The sequence below is a fragment of the Prorops nasuta genome, unplaced genomic scaffold (assembly GCF_024137725.1).
Source record: "Prorops nasuta isolate Cenicafe-Biocafe unplaced genomic scaffold, Cenicafe_Pnas_1.2 PNAS00021, whole genome shotgun sequence".
In the NCBI taxonomy this organism is placed as follows: Eukaryota; Metazoa; Arthropoda; class Insecta; order Hymenoptera; family Bethylidae; genus Prorops; species Prorops nasuta.
In genome coordinates this window covers 2,873,799-2,897,907 of record NW_027116818.1, presented here as the reverse complement: position 1 = coordinate 2,897,907, position 24,109 = coordinate 2,873,799, and the positions used below count along the sequence as shown (strand labels likewise).

At 39.0% G+C, this 24,109-nt stretch overlaps 4 protein-coding genes across 7 annotated transcripts in view; 2 read left to right on the top strand and 2 right to left on the bottom strand.

Annotated features, from left to right (window-relative positions):
- Window positions 1–9,496: 9,496 nt before the first annotated feature.
- Window positions 9,497–15,276, bottom strand: BBS9 (Bardet-Biedl syndrome 9). The gene is made up of 12 exons (XM_066739635.1): window positions 14,822–15,276; window positions 14,548–14,645; window positions 13,801–14,065; window positions 13,049–13,317; window positions 12,607–12,737; window positions 11,981–12,158; window positions 11,587–11,856; window positions 11,242–11,481; window positions 10,896–11,182; window positions 10,467–10,637; window positions 10,130–10,267; window positions 9,497–9,850 (listed from the first exon to the last, which is right to left on the bottom strand). Exons 1-12 carry the CDS (start codon window positions 15,094–15,096, stop codon window positions 9,650–9,652), a joined length of 2,523 nt encoding a protein of 840 aa, XP_066595732.1. The 5' UTR covers window positions 15,097–15,276; the 3' UTR covers window positions 9,497–9,649.
- A 373-nt stretch (window positions 15,277–15,649) lies between these two features.
- DCTN5-p25 (Dynactin 5, p25 subunit) lies at window positions 15,650–16,644 on the top strand. Its single transcript, XM_066739678.1, has 4 exons — window positions 15,650–15,837; window positions 15,912–16,099; window positions 16,164–16,275; window positions 16,340–16,644. The coding sequence occupies exons 1-4, from the start codon at window positions 15,790–15,792 to the stop codon at window positions 16,535–16,537; spliced, it is 546 nt and encodes a 181-aa protein (XP_066595775.1). The 5' UTR covers window positions 15,650–15,789; the 3' UTR covers window positions 16,538–16,644.
- LOC136781003 (ionotropic receptor 75a-like) overlaps window positions 16,563–24,109 on the bottom strand; it is a 13,144-nt gene continuing 5,597 nt past the window's right edge. For 2 of the 4 annotated variants that reach the window (XM_066739653.1, XM_066739652.1), the window contains 8 exons: window positions 19,005–19,325; window positions 18,792–18,907; window positions 18,283–18,453; window positions 17,823–18,076; window positions 17,530–17,738; window positions 17,020–17,291; window positions 16,758–16,952; window positions 16,563–16,698 (listed from right to left, as the gene is read on the bottom strand). In XM_066739653.1, coding sequence (XP_066595750.1) covers window positions 16,626–16,698; window positions 16,758–16,952; window positions 17,020–17,291; window positions 17,530–17,738; window positions 17,823–18,076; window positions 18,283–18,453; window positions 18,792–18,907; window positions 19,005–19,325 — 1,611 coding nt within the window. In that variant the 3' untranslated portion in view covers window positions 16,563–16,625. Of the gene's footprint in view, window positions 16,699–16,753; window positions 16,953–17,019; window positions 17,292–17,529; window positions 17,739–17,822; window positions 18,077–18,282; window positions 18,454–18,791; window positions 18,908–19,004; window positions 19,326–19,403; window positions 19,734–24,109 lie in introns of those variants that run through there. The other 2 variants (XM_066739651.1, XM_066739650.1) reach the window with 2 other exon arrangements.
- Picot (putative inorganic phosphate cotransporter protein picot) overlaps window positions 23,268–24,109 on the top strand; it is a 25,349-nt gene continuing 24,507 nt past the window's right edge. Inside the window, exon 1 of the mRNA XM_066739658.1 lies at window positions 23,268–23,553. Within this exon, the coding sequence (XP_066595755.1) occupies window positions 23,484–23,553 (70 nt within the window). The 5' untranslated portion in view covers window positions 23,268–23,483. The remainder of the gene's footprint in view (window positions 23,554–24,109) is intronic.

The window sequence follows — 24,109 nt, the reverse complement described above, 5'->3', positions numbered from 1 at the left end:
ACGGAGCGAATCCAAGAGAGATAAACTCTCCAAACTTTGCTGACTCGACGGGGACACGAAGCTTGTGAAATAGCCCGGGAAAAACGCTCTTGTTCCAAAGAGAGAGAGAGAAAGAGAGGGACTCGCACCTGCGAAATGTCCATACGAACGCGAATCCTATAGGCCAACCTTGCAATCCTTCAGGTATATTAGCAACCTCGACCGAAGAAATTCCTCCGAAGATGCACTTTTCTCAATTTTGTCGAGTTACGCGAGACGATTGCATCCTGGAGCAATTGTGGACTTTAGAAAAAGTCACTTGGAATGCTCGCTTTCCCTAAGTTCCTCGAGTAGCGATGATTCCTACGAAGAACCCAGCTGGGAAGAGATCGTCGCTCGATTACACAGCCAATTTCGGCTAATATATGGTCGTACCTGACACCTTATCTGCGGATCGGATCTGTTCCGGGAATTCCTCGGGGAATACGCCGAGGATTGAGTCTTTCCCTCTTCTTCTTCTTCTTCTTCTTCTTCTCTCCCTTTTTAACCGAATGATGACAAACATCTGGTGCTCCGTAGAAAAAGGAGCAAAAACAATGGACGAGAATTCGATGTGGAAGATTCGAGGCACGTTTAGCGTGATATTAGGATGCTGTCCGCTCGGTATTTTCATAGGGAATACCTATGGCGAGAAGACGCTCTATTCGACTCTTCCGCCACATGTCGTTGATCCATCGACTTCCGAGCGGCACAATGGACGCCCTCAAAGCTGATATGCTCGCTCGGACAGGAATCCCGGCAGCTTTTTTTTCCCCCGACTTTCCAAGCATCCAGCCGGTGCTTTTTCGCTGCATCGTTAATTGTACCGGAGAATGGTGTACAGAGGAGCATTTTTATGCCCACAAATACGGCGAGCGAGGCATCCGAACGCCGAGACCGCAAAGATCCCGCCACCGCGAGAGGATTCCACCATCTTTTCAGCATCGACAACAAGGTCGATCTTGGATTCTGAGACTCGATCGATGCTAGACATCGGCTTAAACAGTATCCAATTATATTCTACATCGCTCTTCCTATATTTCATCTCTCACGATGACTGACGGAAGCTTCGTGTATGGTTTTCGAGGCTGGAAACCGAAGAAAATGGATACCGAAGAGTTTCCGGTGATTCATCAGCAGTCCAGAAAAAATTATACGGATATACGGAGTCGGTGTATGGATGCATGGGCGGTTACATAGCGGAAGAAGGTTGCACAGGCTTCGCACCACTGCAATTAACTTTATTTCAATTTATTCGAACCTCTTCGGCTCTCCCGTGCAGTGGAAATTCAATTACGCTTCTTTCAGTCAATTGATCCTCACCGCACAGCTTCATCATACCTTGCGCAATCGACTTTTGCCTCTTCCGGCCTTTTTCCTCTTTTTGCCCAATTCTCCGCAAAAATTCGACGGTTAAATGCAAATTGCCGTATATATTTCATTCACATGGCGGTTTCGCCCAACGTCTTCTTCTTCTTCTGGACAATTAACGTTTTTCTCAATATTCTTCATAAAACTGTAAAAAAACTGCGATCTTTTTACCAGCGATCTATCGTAGCAGAAAAAATAAGCTGGCCCTTCGACCACGACCATTCGGATGTCTGGACTCGCGCGCGCTCTCGTGAAATTCCTCTCTGGCGTCCGTGGCGCGAACGGAATTCGCCCGACCTAGCCTACCTTACGTAAGAAAAGCAAAAACTCCTGCAAAAAATACGCGAGGAAAAAATCGAGTGTGGATCGTGCGCAAAAAATTGATTGACGAATTTTCCTCAAGTTTGGCTCGAGGAGGAATGCGTTCTTCGGGTAAAACGGAATAAGGAGGGGCGTGTAATAATCCTCGCGGTGTTAAAGACGTACAGGTGAATGAACAATGTGGCATTATCGATGCCGAAGTATCCGTAATCGCGAGATATAGGGGGGGGGGGAGGAGGGGAAGAGCGAAGAAAATAGCTTACAGCCAAACGAAAGCAACAAGGGACCTATCGCAAGGTGAGCAATTACCGTGAACGCTGGTCTTTGGATTCTGCCGCGGAGAAATGTTTCATCCGTACATGGGAGGCAAGGCTGCGTGCCTATTTTTCTTCTCTTCCTTTTTCCCCCTCCAGTATAAAGCTAAAATAGACCACGATGAAATTTAAAAAAACGGTAAAATCGTTCAGTTGTTTCACGACGATGAGAATATAGTTTGTGAGGGGAGCTTGATTATATATTGGTAAACTCCACTTAATTATTTATACAATTTTATTGAATCTTATGATGATATTTTTGTGCATGTTTGAATGAATTGAACGAGTTTAGAATGTCGAGATAGACTGACGCGAGTAAAAAGACAATCATTCACGCTTAACGTCATTCTGGAGTTAGAGCGAAAAGCTATTGGTAAAATCCGCGAGATTTATAAGTGGAATATAATCAAGAATGTACTCGGTCTGATTACTAAATTAATTATCTATAATCCAAGATTATGTAAATAATAATTATTGAGAAGATAATTTTTTTAAAATCCGAAATATCAAATTTCTTTTTCGTCTTCCTCGAACGATAATAATTAACTTTTTATCATCGATTTTCCAATGTCCATAAAAACTTCGACCAATCCATCAGATAAATTCAATATTTAATATTTATAAACACGAATTTGCTCAGTGCTAAATGATTCCTCGATCTGATTAATTTATACGCTCTTTTTATTAACTAATATTTCTCTCCTTGCATGGCTATATATATATATATATACATATATATCAATATATAGAGTGGTCCAATCTCAATTAGATTACAAATCAATGATGAATAATTTCTTAAACGTACGACTTCCGGTATCTGTTTACAATTCGAAACGCCAAAATAATTAATCACTGTGAATGGAAATGAATTTTTTCTCAGTCGTGACGACCGAGCGTAAGATACGAGTCGTTTCTCGTCGAGCGCCAGTTTACAAAAAGTTTCTACGGGTTACGAGAGGCTTTGGAAAAAGCGCATTTGACAATGGCGTTATTGTTATTGGCGACGACAAACTTTTCCAATTGGCAATTTTATACCAACTTTCCATTTGGCGCGCGAGCTTCGGGCAAGGTCGATCTTGCAGTATTTCGCACGCGCACACGTGCACACGTACGAGGAGAGCGGAAAGATATCCAATAACAGGCTCACTTTCGTCTCCTCGAGCTATAAAGTGTGAGAAAGCACTCGGTCATTTTATGCTATCTCGAGCCTCGATATGTAAATGCGAATCGTCAACTCGATCGACGATAATAAGATCCGCGGAAACATCGCTGGGTTCTTCATCCTCGATGCTGATTAGTTTTGTGAATCTTCTATAATTCCATTTCTTCCTATTTTTATAAACAATGTTCAAGTCTTATAAACAAATATCTTCTTTGTAGAAACTTCATTATCTCATCGATCATCGAACTGTCGAAAATTACAAGTTTGAAAATATTAATTTCCACGGTTAGCTTTATGAAGGCAAAAATAATGAAATTATATATGAAACCTCGCAAAAATGTGCTTTTGGCTCGATTGTTTTCATAGACATATAGTTAGCGTAAGAAAAATGAGCAATATCGTATAAATTAAGAGGATATCGATAGTCCGGAAGAATTAAATTTATAATTGAGTGTTATATAGCTATTACTCGTACACATGGTCCATCAGCTAACTTACCATTTATTTATGACCAGCGATTCTTATCGCATAAGAAATAACATAGCAATAATCTCGTTGAACGAATTTAAAAACATTTCGATAAATCTATCAAAATATAACGTGGCATCAGCAAGGCTCCTACTCGATACGGAATACGTCACAGCAAACGTTGAAATCACCTTAAACAAATTTTCGAAAATAGCGTCAGCCGGATTATGTTTCTCGATAGAACGCCACCTTACGAATGGTCCCTCGCTTGGCTTTTCTTAAAGAAGAATAAATAAATCTTTCGTGGAAACGAATTCCATTAGTACACTCCGCCGGTAACTAATTTATTAAGTAAATTTATTTCCAGCCAATTGGAATTCATCGATGGTGGATATACGCGTAAAACCGGGTCGATAGTTCGTATGGAGAACGTGCTGCCTCGCTCGACTAATTAATTAATCGTAATGATTGATTTTTACACCATCTCCGACCAGTGGCGTCGAATTTGAGAGAGCCAGGGCTCGAGACCGTAGGGGAATAGGGTAGCAGCGATCTATCAAATATTTTGAAAGCGTCGAGAAAGGCCAGCGCGAGCGAGTTAAGGCGATTATCTCGCGGAAGACCTTTAATCTTTCGCTGCCTGATTTATTTTCTCTATCGGCATCCTGAAAATTATACCTTGGCCCAACGGGTCCGACTCTCGTATGCTCCCTGCGCGCGTACACACCTATACATCTACAGACGAGCCTTCTTGCCTTCTTAAATTCCCCTTGTACCATCCGGCTAAATAGCTCCAACCCATAAAATCCCAGCGGTTTTTCTGCCCAGTCACGTGACCGAGCTAATTTTTCGCCAACTTTCGTCCAATTGAACGGAACGAGCTTAATCGCTCGAGGAAAAGACGCGAGGATTCTCTGAGTCTGATAGGCCGAACGATTTGGCTGGATCGAGAAGAATCGAGAGAAAAAGGCGGGAAAAGTGAGGTTAGAAATTTTGTAGGAATGGTTTGGATGGATGATGGGGTTGAATTGATGATAATGGATCGGGTGATCGTGTTAATTGCTTTGGTTGAACGAAGCATTAATCATTACTAGATATATAATTGTTAATTTACTATTTTCAATTTATAATTTATACAATTTACAGGTAATAAAGTTATTTTCGACTGACACGCGAAGGAGATCCGTAACCTGCGTAGCTGCACTTTATTTAACCTTCAATCCGGAGATATCTGTATTTCGAAGGAAAGCACGTGGCTCTGATCTGGCGCGATAGGCAAGACGATATTGTTGAGATTGGCAAAACAAACTCTCGACTAGCCTTAAGAAAATACGCTCCTTTTTCCGGAAACTCCGAATCTTCCCTGAATCGACAAAATTCGCTCGGACGTAGTCTTCTTCATTTGCGCATTTCAATTGCTGCGGATCTCGAATTCGATTGGTCATTCGCATGTTGAATTATTAAAATCGCTTCTTGTTATTCCAGACTGGCTCTGCTTTTCCGGAAGGAATTGATTATTAGCGAATAATAAAATAATTGGAGCAGCAAATCAACGGACGTGCAACGTCACCGAACCGGAAATGTTCGACAGATTAGATTAATTCCCGCTTTTTTTATTCCTTCATACATATATATATATCGGTAAACTTATTATTCGAACCATCATTCCCCGGATAATATCCTCTTTTCAACGAATTCTAATGAAATTTAATAGGAGGGCTTATAATTTTATTAAATATTTAATAAATGACATTGTTTTATTTAAATAAAAAGTGTACTCTGGAGCAAAACGAGTAAAAAATACTTTTTTTATATTTCGCATTAGAGGAAATTATAATATCAAATGGTACCGACTATTTTATTGTTTTAGAGTCGATTAATTATCCTAACTATAATTCTACCATAAATATTATCATTATTAATTAAAGTCAGTTTTCCATAATCCGTAAACCTCAAGTAATCCGCTTTGGGCCACCTTCCCCTATACATAACGAGGTAACTAGGAGCATAATTTTCACTTAACAAGTAGAATACATTACTTGGATTATATATATAAGATAAATCGAGTTCGAAGTAGCTGGTTTAAGTAAATACCGTCGTATGGTGACAGAAATCCGCCTCAGCTCCCAACTGGGAAAACGATCATTACGATTGTTCAAGGACGCGAAAATTGCGTCACACTCGATGCATAAAGTTGCTCGATTTCTCGGATTTTCTTCCTGCCTCGATAGAGTTTGATCGTGGTGAACGGTCGAGCATGTTACCGCGTTGCCATCGGGGTACTAAAACGTATGTAAAAAATATACACGAGAAGAAGGGATCGGTTGGGTGGAGAGAGGAAGAAAATTAAGAGGAAGAAGAGGTTGGTGGATGACTGGAGAGAGTGGTCCGTCTCTCCCAGGTGGTTAAATAAATACATCAAGAAAACAAAGGAGGCCGGCGGGCCATTCTTGCAGGGTCCATTATTAAGATTTCAGCGATGACTAAATATTCGGCTTTTTGGACTTTTTGCGGTGCCGCGGCGGGTAAGGATCCAGAGGGAATCGCCGGCAAATCCCGTAGGCGCACGCAGGTAGAATCGTAGAAGCCCGGAGCCCCGGATGGGTAATGGCCATTTTAGGAGGGCTCCGCCGGGGGTAATTGGCCGGAAGCCATCGATTACCCGAGATCCACTGACACTTCCCTCACTCCCGCGGCTTAACTTTCCTTGCCTCGTTATCCCTATATAATTACCCCCGGAGAAATGCACCATTGGTGGTCCGCCAAATTATTACCGCGAAATCCATCGGCAAATTTTCGACCGTATATAACCTCCACTTTATTAGAGATTCATTCCGTGCCATACTCCGGAATTCAAGATGGCGACGAGTCTCCGGATATATCGAACACTCGCTTGTGTTTCTCGGCATTTTCGAGGCTTATAAATTCTACAAAGAGCGGAAGTCTGTTTGTTTAGGCGGAGCTGGCTTATCGATCCCCATCTACCATTTCCCCTCCCCCCTTTCAAAAAGAGGATCTTCGTCGTACACTTAGGGATGATTTATGATCCAACCGCGAGTTTTAGGAACACCTTTCTAGTTGAAATGCTGTATGACAGATAGAACGTTATAAATTAGCAACAACTTTTTCCAAAACTTATTCTTCCTGCGTTCTTTTCTTCTTGTCAATACGAATAAAATTGTTTGATAAGAGTGAAGAGGAGGGGGAGATGCTTACCGGGATCCTATGGGCGGAGTGGGGTTAGCGGCCCAGCTAGAGGGCGCAGCTGGCTGCTTTATATGGCCGCCGCCGCCGGCCCGATTTGCAAGTCCGATTGTGTGTTCAGAACCTGCCCACAACGATCATTTATTTTATTGTAACGACGATGACGATTTATCGTGACGATTAAAATGCGTTCGGCTCCTAAATCACCACTGACCAGCCATTCGATCTCCTCGCGACAGTCAGCTCTCTGGATTAGAATTCCACGATCCGATTTGTTCCACTGTTTTTACGCGGGAAACTCCCATGCACCTAACTCGCTGCTGCTGATCCAAGCCACCCAACCGTAACATCAATGCCAAACGCTCAAAGCTACGAATGTCTATGCAATCTCATTGATATAGACAAATTTATAGGTTAGCTTTTGGCCGACTCTCGTGGAAATATGTACACGTGAGATGTTGGAGGTTAGGTTGAATGAAAAATTCGCTTTTAATACTATGCTGGGCTCTCTTTACAGGTTCAAGCTCGTAAATAACCGTAGAATTTATGTAGGATCCGATATCCTTGGAGATATTAGGACGGTCTGTATATGGTTTTGGGTTTTCTGCAAAACTTCCTGTGTATAGGAATGCGCGCGTTCTTGACTATCTTTCGTGTTTACATCGAGGAGCCCGCAGGCAGTGAGTATAGTAACGCGTAAGACCCTGACCCTTTTGCCGAACCCCCTCCCTCTCTCGGTGGCAATTAAAGAGGAAGGGGGGATTAAACTTGATAACTTTTTGCAGCAGCACCAGCCAGAAAGATTTTCACGCTTTCTTACCTTCTTCTTCTTCCTCGTCAGCCTCATTTAATTATCACCTGCCATAATCCTAGAATAAATACTCCTTTTAATAACAGACTGCACTCATCCATTTTCACCATTGCTTTTTAATCTCGAGTTGTTTTCATTAATTTTCCACTCGTATATTTTTGCTGTATAACAGTATTAATCGTGTATCTCGACATTTTCAATCACTGGTATTATTTCATTCCTTTTGCTCCATTTTGACTCAATTCGTTTTTGCCATTTTTTCTGCAAAGATCGCACTTAATCATAGGCGCCGGAACCTTTGGTGCCAGAGGTGCTGAACTCATAGATGTATCTTTAAAAAAAATAGAAACCGTTGCTGCAGTTTCATAGCAGCAAACGTGCTATTTAAAATAATTGATTTAATGTTAGATGATTAAGTGACTTATGAGTGTTCTAATATGCACGGCACACTAAGAAAAAATGATTAAATGTAATGCAAGATTTATTTGAATAAAATACTTTTTCTTCTCAGTGCAATATAGCATCCATACTTCCGGTTCGTGTCTGCTTGACTAAGAATTCTCCTCGACTTTACATCAATCAATGTCTCCGCCATTACAATTTCGATCAAGGTACCTACTTTTCGCAAGAAAAATCGGTACCAAGTCTGGACCAATAAAACGTATTTACGCAAAACTCGATTTCTCCCAAGTCCATAAAATAGTTCAGCTCGGTTATTCATTTATACGGTCAAAACATAATCCAACTCATTACACGTCAATTAATTAACGACACCTGAATAACGAAACACTCCGAGTGGACAGGATATCTCGTTTCTGAACACGGAGTGACTCACTCTTGGTATCTACGAATTCGCATAAAAAGCAACTTTGGCCAGCGCGATAAAATAAATAATTCAATACGCGAGAATGAATATCAGCGCAAAACGAATTAGTTCCCAGAATTAGTTGTATGTTTTATCGCTACGTGCTGCCGCTTCTAATAATAAAACGAACGAACAAAAGCGATTTCGCAAAGCAGCGTGAATCATTAGAAGCAAAATATAGAATAATATATAATTTGGCAACGAGGAAAATGCTATATTGTAAGGTTCGATTGTGCAAAATGACAGAAATGTATAAAAATTTGCCAAAGGGAGGAAAGGTATAACAGGTGGAGATGAAAACGAGACTGTGATATAGGAGAAGACTTACACGTTTGATCGTGAGTAAAGAACAAAGAGACAAGTTTTACATTGGCTAGAAAATGGCTCGTTAGTTTTTTTTTTTTGTCTTCTATTTTCCTGATTGGTTTGAAGTGGGGACTGCAAGAGAGACATAAGATAGTAAATGCGCGCAGAACTAAAAAAGTAGCGAGAAAAAGTGCATAGGGGATAAATGATTGTGAGAAGAGGAAGAGGGGGGAGGATCGCTGGCGCCGCGATTCCGCTGCTTCGAGGTTAATTAACGAGAACGACTCTGCACAGGCTACAATTACACTTGTCCAGCAATCCCGGTGCTTAATCTAGGACCAATTACATTAGGAGAAGTTGCGTTATGATTTATTAATGACACACCCGAGACATGCTGGAGCAGTAGCTCTCGATTCTCTTGCATAACCGCGATGACCAATTCATCCAATGACTTTTCCAGCCTCTGCAACTTTTTCCTCGTATTACCTTCTCTCTATCTATTCTTATCGGTAAGTCAGGGTATCTCAAAAACCGTGGTCAAGCTGAAAACCTTACATAGAAGGGCTAATTTTGAAAGGATAATAAAAATTCTTCTAGATATCAAGTCGTTGAGTAGATAGAATACTCGAATATATATAAATAAATATTTTTCCATTTATTTATTTCGATCCTAATTAATCTTAGAATGAATTCCAAGCGGTTTCTTCTTTATCGAACTATTTAATGCTTCGTTCGAATAATCGATTTTTTTTTCAAAGTATTTAGAGGCTCTAAGAAATATATTGGATTTTGATGGAATTTTCGGAAATTCATGGCTCGTTTTCTGCGATATCTGCTTCCCGAGAGGTATCGAGTCTCTCGACGACATGGGCGAGGCGTTTTTTCAGCTTGGCAAGGTCCCTAGTAGACGTGAATTTGCTCCAGGTCAAGGATTTCCGATCTTGATGAGCGCTTCTCTTAGAGCTCTTGAGTAGCACCGAGAGTGTCACATCGGCCACCTCCTCCCAATCCTACAAAAATCAATAGAAGAAACTAACCTTTTCTAAATTATCTTTTACGTACCAAAAACCTTCTATAAATTAATAAATTTAAAAAATAAAAAATTATTTTAAATTTTCAACCCAACATAATGAAATAACTCGAGAGGAAGAAATGATTTCTTATCAAAGCTTGTATGACCTGATTTTGGAGCTCTACGAGAGACCTAATTTCAATCTTGTTCTCTTCATCAACATAAATAATATTCCATAGCTAATTCCTAAATCAAACACAAAGACATGTTCGCTCACCACTTGATCTCTCAGCTGCGGTCCAAAATCGATCGCCGATTCAAGAATCGGGTATTTCTCCTCACTCACGTTCAGCCTCAATAAACTTAACAAGAATCGCAACGAATTTTGTAGACCGTGCGATGCTTTCTCTCTCTCCTAAAACAGAAAATTTAACTACAATGTCAACTTTTACCATCTGCAATAAAATATCTTTAATCAGTGTTAAATAATCTTTTGATTCATGATTAAATTAGACGCTTTTTAGATTAACATTAACTAATATTTTCCTAAGCTTCGAAAGAGACAAAAAAATCGAAATTAAATTTTGAAAACACTCGGAATTTGCTACATTTACATTTTTGGCTTGATCCAGTTGGTCGAGTAGACCAAGAATAGAGGAATAAGTGGCATCCAAAAGGAATGGTAGACCACGCGCGGTCAACGATTGAGTGTTTCTGCTCCTGATTGCGCGCAACAGCTTCCGTTCAATATTCCTCAGCTGAGCAGTCAGCAGGTTAATTTCGGTCTGAGCAAAAACAATGAATAAAAACTATATTATCGGTTATCATAAATAAATACATAGGAGAGAAAAGAACAGATCATATATTATCACTTGTACAGAAATTGCAATTATAAAAAAATATAAATTTACTCGTGGAGGAAAAATTGGGAAAACGATGAAAGAGTCTATATAAGGATAGAGAGTAGAGAGGGGAGGATCCGAAAAATGAAGGAGGGAGAAAGAAGGTTAGATTGTAAAAAAGGGAAAACCCTGGGAACTTGCCATAATTTTGTCGATGTGGATGCGACAGTGAAAGTGAGCATCGAGCTGCGATTGGACGAGGTGCACGTGTTGTTGGCCAATGGAAGTTAGGAGAGTTCCGGAGGAACGCTCCTTCAACCTGTTGACCAGCTGCTGGAACACCAAGGTCACCGCAAGGCCATCCGTCGATTGTATTCGATAGCGATTGCTCGTGCTACCGGAGACTATCGTCACCACGCGACCGGATTCCACGTGTTGCACTCCCAGAGCATTCGACAATTTCGATTGAACGTGTTCGCTGGCAAATTCTATGCAGAAATGCATCCATTGTACACCGTTCTATGGCCAAGAATTTTCATTGGTCTACCTGGAAAAAGCTGGCTGAAGCCCAAAAGTGCTTCGCTGCATTTAACTACAGCTGTAAAAACGTTCGTATTTTCAGGTGGACACGGCCTCAAAAGGAATTTCAATGGAGTTTTCGCGCTCTTCTCCACGATTCTCAAACAACCCTTGTCAGTCTCGTAGGAAGCTGTGACCTTCACCTCGTTGGAATACGGAAGAAGATCGTCCTTCAAGTAAATCAAAACTTGTATCACGTGTCTTTCACCTGAAATACATTTTTTTCTTTATAAATGATGCACACATCTTATACGTGAAATAAAGAGGAGGTTTATTTATAATTATGTGTTTTTATCATCTATTTTTTGCTCACACAGATTTGAGACGTTCTCGAAAATTTTGCTGGACACGAGAGGCTTGGATACGTGGATGGAGACTTGAACGTCCACCAGAGGGGTGTAAGATGACAATTCTACGTTTACTCTGCACATGAGACTCTGTTTGCTCTCCGAGTATCCTTTATCCTGTTGCTGGTCCCCAATAGCGTCCGTTGTCCTGTTGTAAGAACATGGCTCCAGATCAGGTGACACGACTACGTTCATCTGCAATTCTACGTCCGTGGCTGCTGTTGTCAATTGGTCCCCTGAAATTTTCAACATTTTCACTCTGGTTCGAGCAACTCGCAGAAACTAGGACGCAGTATCTATATATATCGTAGCGAGTAATTAACAATGATAGAAATGAGCTATACAGCTGAAGATCCTTACCGGAAGTCTTGGACTTTTTCAACATCCTCCGCAATTCTAAGAATTCCCTTTCAGCAGCTACGTAATCGTAGCCTCTTCTTTGTACCGGAGGAGCGATGAACAAAGATGGCTCGGATCCAAGATAAGAAACTTCCAATTGGCCATTGTCGGAAAGTGTAACGATCGCGCCGTCCAGATTCTTCAAAGCGAGATTCAGATTTGAAAGATACACTATACTGACACTGACATTGACATCTGCGTGGCAAAAGCCATGCTCTGCTACCTCAAGTTGGTTACATTTTCTTATTCCTTTTCAAGTAGAAATTTTTCCTGGAAGATAAGACTACGACCTTGTTTTAAGATAAGTCCTGAACTATAAATGACTTTATCCTGTCCTTCCATAAAATTTTTTTTCTTAACTATTTTCAAAGACCTTGACTCTTTTTTCACAAACATTGTAGGCCAGAGTGTAAGTTTGAACGATTATCAACGCAATGCGAAGTATTTTTCCGAAAAAGAAGATTTGACCTAAAGGGACGTGTCGGATGGAATATTCGTTTATAGGATTTTTTTTTCTATTTTCGTCAAGTGTAAAGGGTGGCTCTCAGCAGTGGAGTTGTTGAGATTCGAATGGGACGATGATTTACCTGAAAATACGCTCTGGTTACCGCGACGGGAGCAAAAGGCAGCTGCGCCGACCACTTGAGAGTGGTACCCTCGTAAATCATCAGAGTGCTTGTGTCAGCAATTACAAGCACCATCAGCTTGCCGTCCGGTTCTGAAAACATCCGCACTATCCCCTCAGCAAATTTCCCCCTCCCCCACACACCTACAATGCCTCATTTATCTCCATTCCTTCGTCAAGCTTGCTTTTCATATATATCCCAAACCATCATCGTTATGCTTACATAGTTATATATATAGTTAAAAGAACAAAATGTTATCCTATGAAAAAATACTTTCTTACAATTTAAAAAAAAATATTAAAAACCCATCAGACATTTATCCGAGTTTGACAAAGCTTGGAGAAAATCATGATGAAAATTAGCGAAAGTTCGTTGTATCGCCAAGGTTCGTTCGTTGACTCACCAATGACATAGGGCCGAAAACAAAGTGGTTTATACTCGAGTCTCTTGATGCACTTGAGGGCTGCGGAACTGCCCTTTAAGCAATAAAGATTCTTCTCGCCAAGGACGACTACTCCAACCTCAAAGCTACTCAGAGTAACCGCCTCGATATCGAGAATTGCCTCGCCGATGTTGTAACTCCAGTCTGGCTCCAGCGTTTTCTTAGTTTCCGAGGTCCCTTCGCGTTCTTTGCTGCTGCTGCTCCTCCCGAATTCCGCCAGGGTCTGGTACCTTCGACAGAGACATTCCCTCTACTCGTTTTAAACCCCGTTATTCCTTTCTGACGTACTATATATAATATTCAAAGATGAAGAAAAGAGAAAAAAGACATTTGGTCTCAAGCCACCGATGCAGGTACGTGATTTCGCGAAACCAATTGGCTAACGTAACGAATAATGTTTCTGGGAAACGTGGGCCGAGACAAAGTTACGCGCGCGCCGGCAGATTACGAGCTGATGAGTCAGTCTCCACGCAGGTGCATCCGCAGCCTTATCATCAGCAATACCAGCATATTTATGTCAGCTTTATGGGAATGACACTCAATCGTAAAAAGTAATCACGACATGTATTATAATACCATTAAGATTAAGCGAGTAAAATTGCGGATTAAACGAAATATTGATACGGAGTGCGTGTATGCGAGTCTGAGAGATAGAGCGTTATATATATATATATATAGAACAACGGCCAGTCGAAGATAAAAATATATGACACCTGTAAAATTCGAGGATCCATGCGGTGCTGGATGTAACAAAAACGTCGTTCCTGCTGACGTAGATCATTGGTTCCGGTAGTAATCGATTCTTCAGAACCTGCGTGAAGACCTGTGCTTCTTGCTCGTAAAAGATTAAAGTGCCATCCAAGCATTGAATGCAAATAAAATCCCTTCCTCTCGCTCCACCGAATGGTCCCGTGATCAACGATAACGGAAATTTTTTTAAAGCGTGCTTGTACGCCTCTTCCAATTGACAGTGATCACCTGTAATCGATAAAAGAAACTTTAGTCTCGCGACTAGTCGGACCAGTTGTTTTAATGCTCGAGGGAAGTAATGGCGATCGTAGAACTCGCGGGGTACCGATTCGTGTTAATTGGTTTGTACGTCTGACCGTCCTGTGGAATTACCCCCCCCCCCCCCACCCCCCTCCATTCCTCCAGGTTAGCCGAGTAAATTCAAAATTCGTTCGTGAAGATTCGTGAACTAGCAGTCGGAGCTGGTTCTTGTATGGTGCGTGGCACGCGGTTTTAATATTAAAAAAAAAATAATCTTATGAAACTTATCTCGAAAAGCGATTCAGCGAGATTAGCCGGCGGCGAGCGTGAAAGCAGCCCGAGGATGTTTGATTCGAAACATACCGTAAGTCAGACGCGAGAATATGTAAACTGGAAAGAGTTGGAGAGTGAATTTCACAATCGAGTCCAGTACCATTATTCGTTTTGGATCGAATATTAATTATGCAAACCTGTAGATCCCTGCTCGTCCGAACCTTTGCGCAAAGCTGCGCTGTAAATCGCCAGTTTCGTTGGCATTAACACCGCCAAATGTAGATCTTGAGAACCACTGCAATTAAATTCGTTCGCAAACTGAATAATATTTCTTCATTTTTTCATTTTGATTTGAAATTAGTTTGAAGGCTACAGGCATTATTCTCGAGCTGTACCATTATGGTCATCTTCTTACGCGCTTTTTTTCAAGGTATATATAGTGCATGTATATATATATATATATAAACTCACGAGACAAATCTTCCAGTTTTTATATCGATTATACAATCCTCCAGTTTCATTTCGACAATCATGTCGGACGTTTTGTATCCCGTAGGAGCTTTCGCTTCCTCGTCCCATTGGGAAGAAGGTGAAAAAACCCTTAAATATCCGCTGTGGCTGCCAACAATTATAATATCCTTTGTATCCGTGCCAAACAATGGCGATACCAACAAACTTTGCCTGTCGAAACTCTCTTGCGACCCACATTCCGTTCTCCACCATTCTTTTGTCTTAAACAGTGACATTAAATCCACCTCACAAGTATTCACTTACTCCAGAAAACACGCGCTGCTACTTTGCTCAACAAATTACAGTGCGAGTCAGCTGTGGTTTACTCAAGTTACCATAGTAGCCACGCTCAAAACATGTAACCTCAAAATATTAGTGGAAATCTATAATGACTAGATCAGCTGAAAGCTTTAGGAAAATGATCATACTCAATATTAATTATGAATCATATACTGTAGCTAACAAGTGTATGTAATAGAAGGTTATTATAATAGAACTTTGAAACATATTTTTATCATATAAAATTAAAAGATGCTTATATAGTCATGTTTCATCATTTTGTATTAGTAAAAATATTCTGTAAAAATTGAGAGGAAGCATGGCTACATTTAAATGTGAAAAGAATAAAATAATATTTAGAGATATTTATCGATCGCGTCAATTTTTAAATAGCATACGCATGTGCCCTCTAGCGTGTAAATAAATAGGTTTTCCATCTTTTCTTCAAAATTAGCTTGCGTCGCCGGGTACTCGGTAGGTAAAATATTACCTACAGTAAGACGAGAAACTTCTTCAGGCAAATGTCACTTTGTCTACTTTCTATTAAAACTTGCTGTTATAATGAAGAAACATTTTTATAAATTTGATTTTAATTAAAGAGTAGTGAATGTAGTGATTCATTATTGTAATAAAATAATATCGGGTGAATAATGGAGCCTCAGGATATTTATTATAATAAAGCAGAGTATGTGGAAACTGTAAGTAATAATCCAAAAAACGAGGTTAGAATATAGGAGATTTGATATAGATTATAACTTTTAAAATCTTTAAGGCATCTGGAAACAAAGTCAGCAGGCAGACTGTTCTCTGTGGTTCTCAAAATATTGTTTTACATGGAAAAGTGATTGTGCAGTCGGATGCAATCATTAGAGGGGACTTGTCAAGTGTTAAAGTTGGCCGATACTGTATAATTAGTAAAAATGCTGTCATTCGACCACCTTTTAAAAAATTCAGCAAAGGGTGATTATACTTATTTAAGAAAATATGAATATTAAAGTGTTTCATCATAATTAATATTTTTTAGGGTAGCATTTTTCCCTTTAGCAATGGGAGATCATGTTTTTGTAGGAGAACGGGCAATCATTAATGCAGCTTTGATTGGTAGCTATGTCTATATAGGAAAAAATGCTATAGTTGTGAGTCTATCTTAGTTAATATAAAATTCAAATAGGCCCTGCCTAATTTATCATTTCTATTCAGGGAAGAAAAGCTATATTGAAGGACTGTTGTTACATTGAAGATGGAGCTGTAATTCCCCCAGAAGCAATAGTTCCTTCTTTCACTAGGTATGCTGGAAGTCCAGCCAAATTTGTGGAAGATCTACCAGAGTGTACCCCAGAACTTATGTTAGACTTTACAAAAAACTACTATCAGCATTTCTTACCAACTAAAGTTTAATGTGCTATTTTTTTTTAATTATTAAGCATTTCTTACATATAATTTATAATAATTTATAGCTTTAATATAACTCTCTATTTAATTAAAGTCAGTCAAATATGTCAGAAGGTGTTCTCTCTGGACTTCTAATAACCTCCATACTTCGACTCTTGACATATTGCCTGAAAAACAAGAACCAAATGTTTATGACATAGCACACACTTAAAGAATACATCTTTACCTCTTTCTCCATAACATTTCTATTATTAATACAGCTACAGTAATAAGGGTTCCATAGCCCATTATTACTAAAGGAAAATAGCATTCTTGGAAACCAATGCTTATAAAATTTGTATTACCATAGCATTCTGGCTTTTTTGTCCACAATCGAAAATGTTCTCGATCCTGCAGTCCACTTTCCTTTATTTTCAATGCTCTAAAATAAGTTTGAAAATACCATATTCAAGTTTAAGGACAATTTCTTAAAAGTAACATACTCTTACCCATTCCTAATAATCTCAAGATACGGTGATCGTTTTTGTATCACTAGAAGCGGATATAAGATATTCAAGTAGTCAATTTCGGTCAGACCACATTTTTCATCCTCCAGAAAAGTTTCCTGGACGACTTGGTACATCGTGCCGAGTTCCCCATGGAAGGCGAACAATTCGTTTCTAATTTTGCGCACCCCCTCATCTAAGCTCATCCAACTACCTTTTTTACCCTTTGGCTCTACTGTTTCCACCAAAGCTTTTCTAACATTATCCGTAAACGTCTGTACGATAAGGAAAAATTGAAAAGTAAATTTTTGTTTTCATGGAAAAATTCCAAGTCCAAAGCCTTGTTTAAAATAAAGTGTAAACATGAGTGATAATTAAATGGAATCTTTTATCGCAACGCAGTAGGAAATTTGCATTGGACATGATAATTCGGTATTAGTAGGAGAGTTCGAAAATTCTAGACAAATATTTTTCTATGAAAAACATTCGCGTGATCTCGTTTAATATTTTTACCTTAAAGTAATGTCTATTGTAAATCACGTCCTGTGCACCCTTCTTTAACGGGCTGTACAGAAGATCCGCGAGAGTTTTTATAGCATCGGTTGTGGTTTGCAATAAACTGACAATATTTGCTGTATACGACGCGTATAAGCTTAGAGCAAAAATTAATACCATTAATGTGGTTATCCTCGAAGGGACCCTATAAGGTTCATATGAATATCCTATAATAAACATAAAATAATACATTTATTAAATTGATCAAGATAATTCAGATAGTTTTATTATCATAAATATGTTAATTATACCCTGCTGAGCCATGGCTCCAAGTATAACGAGAAAATCATCGCTAAAGCTCGGATTGGCTGGATTCAGTTCCCTCCAATATTTGGCAGATTTGCTATCACGATTCTGCGAATATTCCCATTTCATAGCCATATACAGCAAAGGAAAAACCAAACTTAGAGTCACTCCGATTGCGATCCAAACACGCTTTTGAAACGGTAAGATGAAAATATTACTGACCGAAGATAGCAGTGGTTGCCTGAATAGCCATCCGGATCTGGAATTATCATAATTTAAATCGAAATTAATTGATTCCATACGGTTAGTACAACCTTTAATCGAAACGCGCAAAAACGTCTGATTGCAATGATCGATCGTAGGTAAAGCCTGAAAAATATTTAGCAGGCCGGCGCCATTTCGCATAACCTAAAATCGAGCATTTCACGTTCCTCGATTAAAAATTAGCCGTAGCAAAGCATTCACCTGGTCTTGGTGTACAGTTGAACGTATTCGACAATTTCAATTCTCTCAGCAACAAAAAAGGTCGCAGTTCCTCCAATGTCAATTTCCTTTCGCTGCAACATTCCTATCATTCCACTGAAACTCCCATTAGGCATTTTGTAGCCCCAAGAATCCGAAATTTCGAAGCTAATCCTAAAAGTCGTGAGATCTTTTTAACGATGTACGATCAATGATCGTTTTGATAAGAACCAGCGATAAAAGTTAGATGCATTCCCAGATCGAATCTTGAAGTGAGCACTTGTTTGAAAATAGACAATATATATATATATATATATATATCTCAATGAAATCTGCGTCTGATAAAACAACACAGACGCTGATAAGTATCGGCATACACACAATCAAGATTCGACTACCTTCTTCTTTAATTATATTATCTCTGTTTTCAAGACAACTGCGCGTTGCGTTCTTTACGATAAAAAAATTAAAGATCACAGAAATGATGAAACGTCTCAATTGTAATTGCTCACGTTGCGTTCATTCTCTTTATCATATGATTTATCCAGGTATAAGTTGCCTTTGTTACAGGATCCGTTCTCTTGTGCTGATAATCGGTCAGATGATTAATTGTATCTGGATCGGTCATCTTGAATAGCCGTGGTAACAAAGGGAACACATTAAAACATGTTTAATTTATTAATTCGTTGATGGAAATAAAAAGGCAAGTTATTTTATATGCCTACCACTAGACAAGATTTCAGTGGTGTTTTTTGCAAATTCATTCTCCTAATGGATGCAACTCGCCTATCGTTTAACCTAACCCCACCAGATGCGCTCCAATTTCCCCGAAACTCGATTATAACCTCTCTGACCGAACTTGGCCGATAGATGGAGATCAGATCGAAATCTTCACTGTCGTTCATCTTTCTAGCCATTAAAACATCGCTATCCGGGTATACCCCAAGATCCTTAAAAGTCTCCTTTATCACTAGGTCCTCCCAATGATTCTCCCTTCCGAGAAGCAGCCATTTCTTTGGACTACTGAACAGCTCGCTGGCATTTGCCTTAAAAACAGACACAGAACAATTATTCAACTGCCACTGAAGCCTAGTAAAATTCAGTAGCAAGATTAAGTTTTATACTCTTTGTAAAGCATAAATGGAATATTCGCATTCCATATCCAAAATATATAAATTTTTGTGCTCCAGATTGTCGTAAATTAGAGGATCTAAGTGGTCGAAATTATTTCGAAAAGTATGGATGAGGCGATGGTTCGAGAACTGCCACGACAATCTTAGTATCTCGTCGTCACTGATGCTGTTACATAGATGGCAGGATATTCTTGTAGCAGGAAACAAAGAGGTAGAGACGTCGGTTATTAAAGTAACAAAGACGTCGTTGATATGTTGTGTACTAGCGATTGATATAATACTGAAAATTAGAAAGCGTTTGTAGACCAACATTTCGACGTCCTTTTGATAACGTAGTTGGTACTAAACTGAATATACTTTTTGTGAGAGATCTCGAATAATATGTCATTCATGTAAATTATGGAGAGAAACTAACCTCTTGCGGTGAGTCTCACGTAATTCTAAGATTATGAAATTATTTAGGGACTTCCAAGAGTAAGTAAGGCTCGTGTAATTTCGGAATTAATAAATCAGAAAGAAGTCAAAGTCGAATCCGGAAAAATCAATGAAGATGACTTAAAGAAAAATTATAGTGCAGGTAGCATTTTACCAACCATCCATTTTGGCAGCTTTCGTTTTTCTCACGAATCGTCGACTGGTCGACTTCTCCCATGTATAATTTCATTTCTTTCTTTACATATGATTTCATTAAAATAATAAGACGCCATTTGTTTTAGCTTTTTAGAAGCGGAAGTAGTTCGACCACGAGAAAGAATTTTATGACTATATCGTTTTATGGCTGCAAGTATTATGCGATAATCGTGCTTACTTTTATCCACTGTTTAAACTTTAACAAATTGTCACGATGACTGTGTAGAATTATTAGCTCTCCCGCCATTTTAGAGACTTCGCTAATTGTGAAATATCGCGCAACCTTGTCAAATAACATAACCTCTATAGCATCAGTTCCCACCACAAGAATTCTCCAACCTATTCGCATCAAAGTGATTTTCCCTTTACAAAGAAATGTGTATACATTTTTAGTTAATAAGACATAACAATTATTAGAAGGAAATCATTGAGCTTACAAAGAAGAGCTATCAATAATCCGAGTAGTCCGATTCTCGGTATCTGTTTATAAAAACTTAAAATAATAGAAAGTTTGTATTTTGTTTCTTAAAGAATTTATAAGTTTCCTCGTACAGAAAGAAGTGGAAGGCTCGAAAAATCACGTATAACCAGATAAAAACGTTGAAAAAAATCCTAGGGGATTGGATAATTCATCGAGTTTTCTTTGTTACAGATTCATATTAAAACAGAATATTTGTTCCTGAGAAAGGTGAAAAAGAATGTGGAGAAATTGAAGATCGAAAGTTTTCGAATAGGTAATCGCGTGATGGGATGGTGTGATTGGCACGTGAGTCGAGCAGTGTGATGGTTCTCGTTACGCACGAGTCAAGTTTTATCAGCGTCTTGCTATCATTTCCTGAGATTAATATCGTAAAACCTATTTGAAGCAGCAACTAACGAGACGTCGAACTTAGTCTGTAGATCCCCTCTCCTGCCGAGAGGTCATTTCCTCACCTGGAGACTTCAACGACGCCATATTTTGATGAAAAGTAAAACTGGTAACGACTGCAAATTCTACAATTTTATTTTTCCCCATAATTAGTAAACTCTTTATCATTATAAATGCTTGCATAGCTAAACTAGAATTTGTTTTTGCAAATCTCGCAAAAACACCTGCTACATATACTTATGCAATAGTCTTTTTTTACTGCATCCGTAACAGCTTATAGCCTATAAGAACATCTGTTATGTTATCGGCGTATCATTCCGGAATTCTTTCTTCGTAAATCACTCGAGTCATTAAATTTGTCTATTTTTCTTATCGCGAAGCGTTGTTCTCGTTCAACGTTATCGGCTCTAATCCACGTGGGTGGATGAAACTCGCTAGTTTTATCTTTGGAAAATAAACAGGATTTCATTGGAAATTTCTAAGCGAAAGAATCCTTTAATTGCTAATCCCTCTCAACTCGCTCATAATTAATAGAAGCGTTCCTCCGGTTGTTTTCACGAAATTTCGCAAAACTTTCCAGTGCGTCTCTTTGATACGAGGATTATTAGATTGCTCGTCGTATCGAAAGAAGGAAAAACCCGTAAAGAGTTTAAAGTTATGAGATGAAATATTTTCTCTTCGCCATTCCTCGGTAAAAGCAACTACGTAGGCAAAAGTCCCAATGATAAACACTAATTCGTCATAATTATTAATATCAAGAGTACTGATGGAATTCCAATGAACGTGGATATAAATTAACGTCAATTGCTTATGTTTACTCAACAATTCAATCCCTGCGACAATTTCTATTGCAAATTAATTTTTGACCACGTGACAATAAACGCCAACCAAGAAAATTCTTTGCAACCAAAAAATAAAATAAGAATAAATCATTTTTATTCTTGTCTCATGGAGATCTTCGTGGTTTCCTTTATTTATATCAGAAAGGAATTTTGCGAATTTCTGTGTTTTTCCATTAAATGCACAAATTACAAAGCCAATGGAATGCTACACGTAGAGAATTAATAAGCTATTATTAAGAAAATAATTGTTTTCATATCCAAAACATGGAATTAATCCTTTATTTTTCTGAAACAAAAATAAACTTGATCAATTTAAGTGAATAATTATTGAGTTGGCAAAAACTTAACACGTGCCCCATCAGATACACTCACACTTGGTGCAAAATGGTTTCTCGTTCGACTAATTTGTACATACTTTACTATAATAGTATCAGCCAATATTTCTCTACCGATTTAAAAACCCCAAAGAGCAGGTAGACCTCGGGACATCACGATTGATCGATGTGTCTTATTCTGAATCTTACGAGGTGGACGTGCTGAGGAGAAAATTCAGCTGACTTGACCTTGACGTCATCAGAGTGACCTTGACCGTTCTCCAATGACCCCGATAGTTCTGCGAAACGAGGACGAACGCTCGAAAGATCCCGCGTTAATGAAATCGTCGAATGGAAACTTTTTGTTTGTAAACAAACCCTCTCTTTCTTTAACCTTGCGTGTCTCCTCTCGATAAAGGAATTTAACCATGTTTCAGATTAATTTGCGGAATTTTTGCAGCTTATTGATACAAGATAAGTAGGGAAGTTTGTCTCATTCAACGATGTTCCATGTTTATTAATTTCCTCACCCTCTTTCCCTCCCACTTTTCACTCTCACTTTCTGTTTTTGGTTTTACCAAGATCGTTCCATCCGAGGCCTGAATTCCGAATGATGGACCGTTCTGGAGAGTTCAGGGGGAGACCGTAGGCGAGAAGAAAGTTCGAGATCTCGGTGCAAAGGCCTGGCGAAGCCGTAATAATATTCGAGACCATAAACGAGCTCGATGCAATTGCAACGTGCTGATTTCCTCGTACAAATCATTCAACATCGATCTACGCATATCGTTGTAAGTTAGTCTAATAAAAGCTCGATCGAGTCATTTTTCGATCGTTAATGAAACGTAGAAGATTCGAGTTCGTCGTCGTGTAGAGTTGATAAAAGGAAGCATAATAATTAGTCGAGAAGACTTTATTCAAAATAGAAATACATCAAAGACTACAGAGGTTGGATTCATACGAACGTCCAATTAGATGACTACTCTAGTCATTTTTGGTGAAATTTCGTGAAAGAGGGGACACAGTTTTTTGTTTGTTGAGTGGTACCGGAAGATCCTAGGTGGTTCGCGAAGGTATTCAGGAGGAAAATCCGGTGTTTGGTGTGGGAGATATTGTAAGGGGGGAGTATACGTGAGGAAAGAAGAGCGTTGATTGGTTGCGGGGAGACGGAGGTGTCGCAGAGTCTACTAACTGCCGGTGCTGAGGCCACGATTCACCAGTGCCAGGCAACCCGGCAGACAGTTCGTTCAGCTGCAACCAACTAGCCCTTTCCGGCACTCTCGGCTTTGTTTATTGTTGTCAAGTAACTCGATAACCTGTGGCATACCTCGAGTCTTCCAAATTCTTTACGCGATCTCAACATTTATCTCATTCTCTCTGGTCAAACGTTAGTCTTTTCAACGATTCAAACTAAAACATTATGGTGGAGAACGGTGTGGTCCTCGATAAGAAGCCAGAAAGCTTCGATCCCGAATCTAAGCCACCGAAACGTAAGTTTTCTTTCGTTTTTAACTAAAAATTTTCTCTTTATAAATTTCATGACTTTTTTTCACTTTCTTTCTATTAAATTTATCGTTCTGGTTCGTTAAACAGTTGTTAACTTTAGTTTCGTTCCGTGTACTGAATGACTGCAAACTTCTTGCCTTTATTATAATGAGATAATTGCAGTAGATAGAAAAAATTAGAATAATATTAGTCAGATATCATTATCAGGTAATTATATTGTAAAATATGTTGTACTTGGATTTTTTATTTAAGAGAATTGTCAGGAAAATTGTTTCGTCGAATAGTTTTAATCTTGATTGTCTCAACTACGTTTTGCTAATCAACTTAGCGAGGAGAGAAATTTGTTTCTAATAATATTTGCGCCACTCTGTTTATTAACGTGCATTCGCCTTAGCAAGTGTTTAGCAAAAATGGCTCAGTCATTCCGTGCACAAGCACCCAATGTAATAATCTGCACCCGAAATAATAATTTCACCGAGCTTGATCGAACATAATAATTTCTCTTATCAGATCAATCAATTTGGTGTTATAAATTACTCG